General features: G+C 45.6%; 1 protein-coding gene across 6 annotated transcripts in view; it reads right to left on the reverse strand.

Annotated features, from left to right (window-relative positions):
• The window catches only part of CNOT10 (CCR4-NOT transcription complex subunit 10), a 90,220-nt gene extending 80,757 nt beyond the window's left edge, over window positions 1-9,463 (reverse strand). For 2 of the 6 annotated variants that reach the window (XM_003776292.4, XM_002813958.5), the window contains exon 1: window positions 9,118-9,463. In XM_003776292.4, coding sequence (XP_003776340.2) covers window positions 9,118-9,139 — 22 coding nt within the window. In that variant the 5' untranslated portion in view covers window positions 9,140-9,463. The remainder of the gene's footprint in view (window positions 1-9,117) is intronic. The other 4 variants (XM_063722155.1, XM_063722154.1, XM_063722156.1 and 1 more) reach the window with 3 other exon arrangements.
• Between the last annotated feature and the right edge of the window lie 1,558 nt (window positions 9,464-11,021).

Genomic DNA, 11,021 nt, shown 5'->3' on the forward strand with positions numbered 1-11,021 from the left:
TCTTGGCTTACTGCAACCTCTGCCTCCCAGGCTCAAGTGATCCTCCCACCTCACCTTCCCTTGTAGGTGGGACTACAGGCGTGCGCCACCACTAATTTTTTACATTTTTGGTAGAGACAGGGTTTCACCATGTTACCTACGCTGGTCTCTAACTCCTGAACTCAACTGATCCTCCCACCTCAGACTCCCAAAGTGCTGGGATTACAGGTGTGAGGCGCCGCGCCTGGCTGGCAGGAAATTTTTAATATATTAAAACATGAATTGTCTAAACTATGACAATGGTATTGTGGTTACATAGGTGAATGTCCCTATTTTTAAGAAATGCATGTTGAAATATTTAGAGATGAAGTGTTATGATGTTTATAACCTATTTTGAAATGATTCAACATTAAAAGTCATAGCTAGAGCCGGGCGTGTTGGCTCACATCGGCACTTTGGGAGGTCAAGGGGGGCAGATCACTTAAGCTCTGGCCAACATGGTCAAACCACGTCTCTACTAAAAATACAAAAATTAGCTGGGCATGGCCAGGCACAGTGGCTCACGTCTGTAATCCCAGCACTTTGGGAGGTCGAGGCGGGTGGATCACGAGGTCAGGAGATCGAGACCATCCTGGCTAACACGGTGAAACCCCGTCTCTACTAAAAATACAAAAAATTAGCCAGGCGTGCTGGCACACACCTGTAGTCCCAGCTACACAGGAGGCTGAGGCAGGAGAATCACTTGAACCCAGGAGGCAGAGGTTGCAGTGAGCTGAGATCACACCACTGTACTCCAGCCTGGGCAACAGAGTGAGATTCCATCTCAAAAAAAAAAAAAAAAAAATAGCTGGCTGTGGTAGCGTGTGCTTGTAAGCCCAGCTACTCGGGAGGCTGAGGCAAGAGAATCGCTTGAACTTGGGAGGTGGAGGTTGCAGTGAGCAAAGATCGTACCACTGCACTCCAGCCTGGGCAACAGAGTGAGATTCCATCTCACAAAAAAAAAAAAAAAAAGTCATAGCTAGTGATAGAGGAAGCAAATATGGTAAAATATAACAATTGCTGAACTAGGGAGTAGATATATAGATATTCACTTTATTTTTTAAATTTTTTAGGTGTTTGAAATCATTCATAATAAAAAGTTGGAAAAATACCAAATAAGGCCGGGCGCGGTGGCTCATGCCTGTAATCCCAGCACTTTGGGAGGCTGAGGCAGGTGGATCACAAGGTCAAGAGTTAGAGACCAGCCTGGCCAACATGGTGAAACCCCTTCTCTACTAAAAATACAAAAAAACTAGCCAGGCATGGTGGCATGCACCTGTAGTCCCAGCAACTTGGGAGGCTGAGGCAGGAGAATCACTTGAATCCAAGAAGCGGGGGTTGTAGTGGGCTGATATCCCGCCACTGTACTCCAATCTGGGCAACAGAGGGAGACTCCATCTTAAAAAAAACAAAAAACAAATAATGCACAGATTCCTCACTGGACCTTGAAGAAAGCAAATAGCAGGACAGTGTTGCTGTAGTATACTTAACTCATCTCTGTATATTATATATAGATGACTTAAAATATGTATTTTACGTCTATGAACTTGTGTAGGAATAGAAAAAGTGTGGAAGAATGGCAAACTTGGTACTAGTTCGCTGGAAAGAGAAACTAGGTAGGTAGGTATGGAAAACTTACACATTTGGGGTTTTTTTTTTTTTTTTTTGAGACGGAGTCTTGCTCTGTCCCCCAGGCTGGAGTGCAGTGGCGCAATCTTGGCTCACTGCAACCTCCACCTCCTGGGTTCACGCCATTCTCCTGCCTCAGCCTCCCGAGTAGCTGGGACTACAGGTGCCCGCCACCAAACCCGGCTAATTTTTTTTTTTGTATTTTTAGTAAAGACGGGGTTTCGCCATGTTAGTCAGGATGGTCTCGATCTCCTGACCTTATGATCCGCCCGCCAGCCTCCCAAAGTGCTGGGATTACATTTGGTTTTATAGAGTTTTTTTGAGACGGCGTCTTGCTCTGTCGCCCAGGCTGGAGTGCAGTGGCACCATCTAGGCTCACTGCAACCTCTGCCTTCCGGGTTAAAGTGCTTCTCCTGCCTCAGCTTCCAGAGTAGCTGGGACTACAGGCACACCACCACGCCCAGCTAATTTTTGTATTTTTAGTAGAGACGGGGTTTCACCATGTTGTCCAGGCTGGTCTTGAACTCCTGACCTCAGGTGATCCACCCGCCTCGGCCTCCCAAAGTGTTGGGATTACAGGCATGAGCCACAGTGCCCGGCCTAAATAAAAATAGTCTTGACTTAAAATAGTCTCATTTGTTCGTTCTTCCTACAGTTTTTCTGGTCGTCCTGGCTTAAAATTTCTTTTCTTTTTTTTTTTTTTGAGAGACAGTCTCACTCTATTGCCCAGGCTGGAGTACAGTGGCGTGATCTCGGTTCACTGAAAATTCCACCTCCCGGGTTCATGCCGATTCTCCTACCTCAGCCTTCTGAGTGGCTGGGACTACTGGTGCATGCCACCACACCTGGCTAATTTTTTATATTTTTGGTAGAGACGAGGTTTCGCCATGTTGGCCAGGCTGGTCTCGAACTCCTGACCTCAGGTGATCTGCCCACTTCAGCCTCCCAAAGTGCTGGGATTACAGGCGTGAGCCACCATGCCTGACCAACATCATAAAGTACTCTTGTCTTGATTTCTTATTACTCATCTGGTTCTGTTTTTCCCTTCTTCATAATGTTATCAATCTTTTCTTATTGAGACTACCATCACCATCTTCCTAGTGCAAATTCTCAGATAACTTCAAATCTGGGATTTCGTGTCCTAACTCCAGCTACTTTCTCTTTTCAAATAACCCTAAAGAGCACCAAAAAAAAAAAAAATCCTAAAACACTGTTGGTATTTATTTCCTTAGTCAAGAATGACACTGGTTTCATATTACTTTTCCATGTTATATAGAGACACAAACCTTGTGAACCTTCCTTTGTTTTTGGTTGGTGCACCTACCTACACCCTAAGACACTCCTCCCTGTAGGTTTTGGTTGAAATACAATTCACGGTGTGGGATCAGCTGGGTGATACATCACTGGGAAAGCATGCAACACAGAAGCACAGGTAAATTAGTTCCCCATGGGGTGAGTCCTAACCAACTGGCAACCGAAAATGGGAGGAAGCTAGACAGATAAATCATCCCTCCCTTCTCTCTGAAGTTTCTCCTGAAAATCCCTCCAGAAGACTCTCACACACAAGTGACCTGCTATGTCTCTTCACAGCTCAAAGTGAAGCAGTAGCCAGGGATGTAACCTACTGTGTCTTCCTCTGCCTTACGTTCTTCTCTCCCTCACTTTCACTAGGCCGGGTTTGTATCTTTCAAATAAAAAGGTAGCACCTTCATTGAGTTCTGCTTCCCAGAGGATGTGGGCTAAAACATACAACTTACCTCGGGTGAACCTTACAAGCTAAAAACCCCGTGAAGCAAATACAACTGAAAGCTATTAGGATCCCCATTTTATGAATGTGGAAACTGAGGCTCAATTAATACCCTTTTCCAAGGCACACGGCTTTCTAATCAGTCATCAAGATCTGCCAATTTTAATCTTTAAACATTTTTCCCATTTGCCTCTCCTCTCCATCCTACCACTACACTAAAGTAGTATTAGTCAGCATTTAGAAAACACCAAGAACTGATAGGAGGATCGCTTGAGGCCAGGAGTTCAAGACCAGCCTAGGCAAAGTAGCAACACCCCATGTCTACAAAACATTTAAAAATTATCTGGGTACGGGCTGGGCATGGTAGCTCACGCCTATAATCCCAGCACTTTGGGAGGCCGAGGTGGGCGGATCACGAGGTCAGGAGATCAAGACCATCCTGGCTAACATGGTGAAACCCCGTCTCTATTAAAAATACAAAAAAATTAGCCAGGCATGGTGGTGGGCGCCTATAGTCCCAGCCACTTGGGAGGCTAAGGCAGGAGAATGGTGTGAACCCGGGAGGCGGAGCTTGCAGTGAGCCGAGACTGCACCACTGCACTCCAGCCTGGGCAACAGAGCGAGACTCTGTCTCAAAAAAAAATAAAAAAAATAAAATAAATAAAAATCTGGATATGGTAGTATACCCCCGTAGTCCTAACTACTCAAGAGGCTAAGGCAAGAGGACTGCTTAAGCCCAGGAGTTCATGGCTGCAGTGAGCTATGATGGTGCCACTGCACACCAACATGGGTGAAAGAGTGAGACCCTGTCTCAAAACAAAACAAAAAACCCAAAAAACTCAGGGCCTGAGATTATATCATTTAACCTGTTACCACACCTGTGAGGTAGATACTTTCATCATTCTCATTCTACACGCAGGAAAGCTGAAGCTTAAAAAAAAGGCTTCTTGAAATTTGCCCAATGTCACACAAATACCAAGTAGTACAGCTAGGATGAACCTAAACTATCTGATTTCAAACGCCCTATTCTTAACTCTTACCATTCCTTACCCGGATCAGTTAAATATAAATCAGATCACACCATCATGCCCTTACTGAAAACTTCCACTCGCTTCCCATTAGTTAAAATGAATTCAAACTCCCTCCATGGCCTATAACGCCCACATACACCAACTCCTGATACAACTGTGACTTTATCTCTTGCCATGTTGCCTTTGCTCACTATGCTATAAATTATGTGTGTATTGGCTTTTTTGTTTTGTTTTCTGTTTGAGATAGGGTTTCACTGTCACCTAGGCTACAGTACAGTGGCACAATTATAGCTCACTGCAACCTTGAACTCCTGGGCTCAAGCCATCCTCTCATCTCAGACTCTGGAGTAGCTAGGACTTCAGGGTCACGCTACCATGCCTAGCTAATTTTTTTATTTTTTATGGAGACAAGTCTGGCTATGTTGCCTAGGCTGGTCTTGAACTCCTGGCCTCAAGCGATTCTCCCACCTCAGCCTCCCACAGGTGTGAGCATCTATGCCCAGCCTTAAATTATGTGTTGAGTGTCTCTTATTTGTCAGATATTGTTCTAGGGACTAGAGCTAGAACATGACTAACACAGACAAAAGTCTCTATCTTCAGGGAGCTTGTATTCAAGGGGTCTGCTTGATGTTCTTTAAACATTTTCCAAGCAAGGGTTCTGTACCTTTGTACATTCGTTGCTCCTCTTACCTGGATCATTCTTCCCAACACAGCTGGCTCTTTATCCTTAGGGTTTCTGTTTAAATGTCAACTCTAAGAAAGCCTTTCTCTAATCTATCTGAAAAACAAGGCCTTCAGTCATCCTCTATTCTCTTAATTTTTTTTTTTTTTTTTTTGAGATGGTGTTTTGCTCTTGTTGCCCAGGCTGGAGGGCAATGACACGATCTTGGCTCACTGCAACCTCTGCCACCTGGGTTCAAGTGATTCTCCTGCTTCAGCCTCCCGAGTAGCTGGGAATACAGGCGTCTGCCACCACGACCAGCTAATTTTTGTATTTTTAGTCAAGACAGGGTTTCACCATGTTGGCCAGCCTGGTATCGAACTCCTGACCTCAGGTAATCCACTCACTTCGGCCTCCCAAAGTCCTGGGATTACAGGCGGGAGCCACAGGTGCCCGCCAGCAGGCCCTGCTAATTTTTTTGTATTTTTAGTAGAGACAGGGTTTCACTGTGTTAGCCAGGATGGTCTCGATCTCCTGACCTCATGATCTGCCACCTCAGCCTCCCAAAGTGCTGGGATTACAGGCGTGAGCCACCACGTCCGGCCTTTTATTTTTTTGAGAGAGGGTCTCATTCTGTTGCCCAGACAGTGGCGTGATCAAAGCTCACTGCAGCCTTGAACTCCTAGGTACAAGCAATCCTCCCACCTCAGCCTCCCTAGGAGCTGAGACTATAGGCACACACCACGATATCTGGCTTTTCATTTATTAGAGTCAGGGTTTCACTTATGCTGCCCAGGCTGGTCTCAAACTCCTGGCCTCAGGCAATCCTCCCACTTCAGCCTCCCAAAGTGCTAGGATTACAGGTGTGAGCAACTGCAGACAGCCTTTCTTACTCATTTTTTTCTTGAGTATTATTTATTTTTTTTGAGATGGAGTCTCACTCTGTCACCCAGCCTGGAGTGCAGTGGCGCGATCTCGGGTCGCTGCAACCTCTGCCTCCCGGGTTCAAGCAATTCTCCTGCCCCAGCCTCCCGACTAGCTGGGATTACAGGTGTGCGCCAGCATGCCCGGCTAATTTTTGTATTTTTAGTAGAGATGGGGTTTCACCATGTTGGTCAGGCTGGTTTTGAACTCCTGACCTCAGGTGATCCGCCCCCCTCAGCCTCCCAAAATGCTGGGATTACAGGTGTGAGCCACCGCACTCGGCCTTCTTCAGAGTATCTACCACAACTTGAAATCATCTTATTTTTCATTTTGTTTACATGCTTATCTGTCCTTCATAGTACATAAGCTCCAGAACACAGACTTTGTTTTGTTCCTGCCCAGTTCCTAAAGTAGTACCTGGCAAAACAGGCCATTGGTGAATATTTACTGAATAAGTTAATATCACAACATTAACTCATCTTAGGTGGTCTCTAGGCTTCCTATCTTACTTCATTTAAATCCACCACCTACAACAGTCAGTGTGATCAGATCACTCACCTTAAGTCCTTTCATGACCCTTTTTTCTTACCTGATGAAGAACACACACACAAGACCCTCTGTGACAAATATCCTGACCTCATGAGCTCAGAGAGGAAGCAGCATGTAAGACAGACTTTGAATGAATAGTGTTCACCAGACGGAGAAGAGAAAGGACCCTACGGCTCAGAAGCTCAAAAAACACAATGCTTTACAACAGTAATTTATGATGTGAAGAGCTGGGTGGATTGATACAGAAAAACCAGCTGGAAATAGATTTTGAAGATGCTCACAAACCACATTACAGTGAGGACGGCAGGGCGCAGTGGCTCACGCCTGTAATTCCAGCACTTTGGGAGGGCGAGGCAGGCGGATCACAAGGTCAGGAAATCGAGACCATCCTGGCTAACACGGTGAAACCCTGTCTCTACTAAAAAATACAAAAAAATTAGCAGGGCGTGGTGGCGGGCGCCTGTAGTCCCAGCTACTCGGGAGGCTGAGGCAGGAGAATGGCGTGAACCCGGGAGGCAGAGCTTGCAGCGAGCCGATATCGCACCACTGCACTCCAGCCTGGGCAACAGAGCGAGACTCCGTATCAAAAAAAAAAAAACAAAAACAGTGAGGACTTAAAAGGAGAAAGAAAATATAATAAAAATTAAATTAAAAGAATGATGACTTGATGCCCAAAGCATGTAGTCTCAGAAACTTTATCGGAAGGGGAATGACAGGATTCAATGAATGTCTTAGGACATAAAAAAAGGGGGGGGCGACAGTGAGGAAAATGGATGGGATAGGAAGAGACAAGAGACAAACACCAGTGAGAAGAATACTCAATGCGACATAGATCATATTAAAAGATAAAGGCCAGAAACACAGCAATTGAGATGGAGATGAGCAGCGATTCAAAGGAGCTACACTAAACACTCATCTATTTTATACAAATTTAATCTTATATTGAAGTAGGAAGTTTCCTTCAATATGGCCTATAAACTTAAACCAATGAAAAAAACAGTCCCCTAATCACTGTGGACCTTATTCTTCAACTACACACACCACACAGCTCTTATCAAACAGGAGTGCAACTAGGATATGTGTGTCTCCTCCAACAGACTGAACAGCAGGTCTTCAAAGGCAGGGAGTGTGTCATATCCATTATTCAACACTCAATCTTTGCGAATGAATAAATGAACAAGTAGAAGGCTTTATGACTGAGGATGTGAAAACTGGATGGGCTTTAGGTCTAAAAGGGTGATTTCGGGCAAGCGCAATGGTATGAGCAAGTAGGAATGGTAAATGTGGGGAACACAGACACTATTCTAAAATAAGGAGGAAGATGTTGGTCCCCTGGTCCAGCCTTGGACAGGCCATGCCGTTTTCCTAATAGTCTCTCCCTCATCCACCTTTCCTCATTTCATACGGCTCATTCCCTCACTTCTTTCATATCTCTGCTCAAATATCATCTCACCAGAGGCCTTCCCTGACCAACCTATCCAAAATTTCACAGCACATTCCTTATACCCTCTCAAGGCCTTTGTTCTGTTGTTTTTCTTCTTAGATTATTGAAGAGATCCTCTAATGATTTTTATTCCTCTGTACCTAAAATAGAATTGGCTTACTTTAATTTCCAAGTGAAGTTCATTTGTCAGTTATTGTGATCAGAACCTACTAAAATCCACAGCACACTGAGTTTTTCTTTAATTTTAAATTAAATTCACTGTAAAAATTTTAAGTTCCATCACTTTTAAATCCTGTCACTTAAGTTCTTTCCAATAAAACCTGGATGCCACAAAGAATATTAATTTCTTGCGGAAAACATTCCTGACATGGTCAGGAAATAATTTTATATTCCTTAATGTGGAAGATTCTAGGGATGGGAGCAATAATCCATAAAGAAAACCATCGAGATTAAGTAATTTCGAGGAACTAGAGCAATTAGGTACCAAACGCAAGATTTTAGGAGCACAGACTGTAGAGAGACAACGGGATTTTATGCCTATTTAAATAAGTGGTTTACTCTGAGAGGCCAAGGCAGAAGGATCGCTTGGGCCCAGAAGTTCGAGATCAGCCTGGGCAACATAGCGAGACCCCCGCCCGTCTCTATCAAGAAAAAAAAAAGTGTTTTTTACAAAGTTAATTTCACAGGAGTCAATGACCAGAGGAAGCCACATGTGGTCAAAACAGCCCAGGTGAATCCCAGCCTCAGCCATGCGATATTATAGGCAGATGTGTGCTCCAGGGTGACTTTCTCTTGTCTGCTTTTCCCACGAAGAAGCGGAAAATTCTGCGAAGCGGCAAAATACATTTAAGCTTTTTGGGCCGGAGTTATTCTGAAGAGCAGGGCAAAGGCGGCCAGTGGCGACTTCATAGTGCACTTGAGTAAAACAACTATTGGACCCGGGGCCCGAAGACTCATGTTAGCGACAGCCGAGACAGAGGATGGGGTAAAGAAATGCACGCCCAAATTCAAGTCGCCCGGGAGTCCCCACCCCGGGCCCCGCCGCCTCCGAGTTCAGGGTCCGCCCGGCCCCGCACGTCCCGCCGTCTCGTCGCTCGGGATATTGGCGCCCTACCTGCAGGCTTGTCTGCAGCCATCTTCCCGCTTTGGCTCGGGTTCTTCCCTGCAGGTGGCGTGGCCCTGACTCCCGCCGCCGGGCTGGCCGCTGTCCTGGACCTCCGAGGACAACTCTGTGCTCCGGGCCCCCAGGTTCCGGCTAGAGGAGTGGGCAGACGGCGGGCTGAGGAAGTGACGAGAGCTAGTTCCCGTCGTCTAGCAACAGCAACAGCTTCCCCACCAAGGGACCGCCACAGCCTCCCGCCATACACAGCTTCCGCCTCACGGCGTCCCGGTACCCACTACTTCCGGGGGCGGCAACCTGCCGCGCCTGGAGCGCCGGCGTGGGAACTGCTGCTGGCCCCGCCCCACGCCGACGTCCCCTCCGTGCCCCGCCTCCGGCCGGACGTACTCTGGCTGGAACCTCTGGAAGTTCGCAGGGCGGACGCGGTGGGACGTACGCGCCTCTGTCCTTTGCTTATTCTAATTAAAACACCGAGGTGTCAGAGCTTTTGTCCCTCAGTGTTACATAAGATTACAATAGCCACATCTGACATTTATGTGCTAAGCACTGAGCCCTGCACTTGGTCTGTACTATCTCATTGATTTCTTGCAACCCCATGAGAGAGGCGCTGTTGAGGATTCCCGTTTAAAAAGAAACGCCTTTTATTTTAGAATAGTTGTAGTTGTGCAGAAAAGTTGCAAAGATGACACCTAGAGTTCCTGTCTCCTCACCTAGTTTCTCCTATTGTGAACATCTTAATTATTTTACTATGGTACGTTGATCACATCTAAGAAACCAGTTTGATTGGTGCACTATCACTCACTAAACTACACATTTTATTCACATTTACCAGCTTTCAATGTCCTTTTTTTTTTTTTTTTTGTTCCAGGATCCTGTCCAGGACACCACATTGCATTTATTCATGATGTCGTCTTAGGCTATTTTTGGCTGTGGCAGTTTCTCAGATTCTCCTTGTTTTTGATGACCTTGACAGTTTTGAAGAGTTACTCCTCAGATATTTGGTGGAATGTGCCTCAATTTGGGTTTGGCCAATGTTTTTCTCACGGTTAGACCGGGGTTTTGGGTGTTTAGGAGGAAGACCACAAGGTGACTGGCTGTTCTCATCACATAGAATCAAGGGTACATGCTGTCAAAATGACATCACTGATTATATTAACCTTGATTACCTCTCTAAGGTAGTGCTTGCCAGTTTTCTCTACTGTGCAGTTACTCCTCCTACCCTTCCTCACTACTTTGGAACCAAGTCAATAAATGCAACCCACACTCAAGGTGGGAAGGCGGGGTGTTTAAGCTTTACCTCCTGCAGTGGGGAGTATGTACATAAATTTTCTTCCCCAAGGGAAGTTTGCCTCTTCTCCCTCATTTAGCTATTTATATCAGTATGGACTCATGGATGTTTATCTTATAATGGTTACATTCCAATACTACATTATTTTGTTGCTAAAATTGTCCCAGCTTTGTTAATTGGGAGATTTTTCAGGTTTGTACCTGTTTTTTTCTTTTTTTTTTAACTTTTGTTTTAAACTTTCTTTTAAAAAAGTATTTGTTTTTGGCCGGGCGCGGTGGCTCACACCTGCAATCCCAGCACTTTGGGAGGCCAAGGCGAGTGGATCACTTGGGGTCAGGAGTTCGTAACCAACCTGGCCAACATGGTGAAACCCTGTCTCCACTAAAAATACAAAAATTAGCTGGGCGTGGTGGTGTGCACCTGTAATCCCAGCGATTTGGGAGGCTGAGGCAGGAGAATCCCTTGAATCCGGGAGGCGGAGATTGCAGTGAGCCAAGATCGCCCCACTGCTCTCCAGCCTGGGCAACAGAGTGAGACTCTGTCTCAAAAAAAAAAAAAAAAGTATTTGTTTTTTCTTAAACTTTTTAATTCAGGCTAACATACACAAAGA

This window comes from Pongo abelii, chromosome 2 (genome assembly GCF_028885655.2).
Source record: "Pongo abelii isolate AG06213 chromosome 2, NHGRI_mPonAbe1-v2.0_pri, whole genome shotgun sequence".
NCBI lineage: Eukaryota > Metazoa > Chordata > Mammalia > Primates > Hominidae > Pongo > Pongo abelii.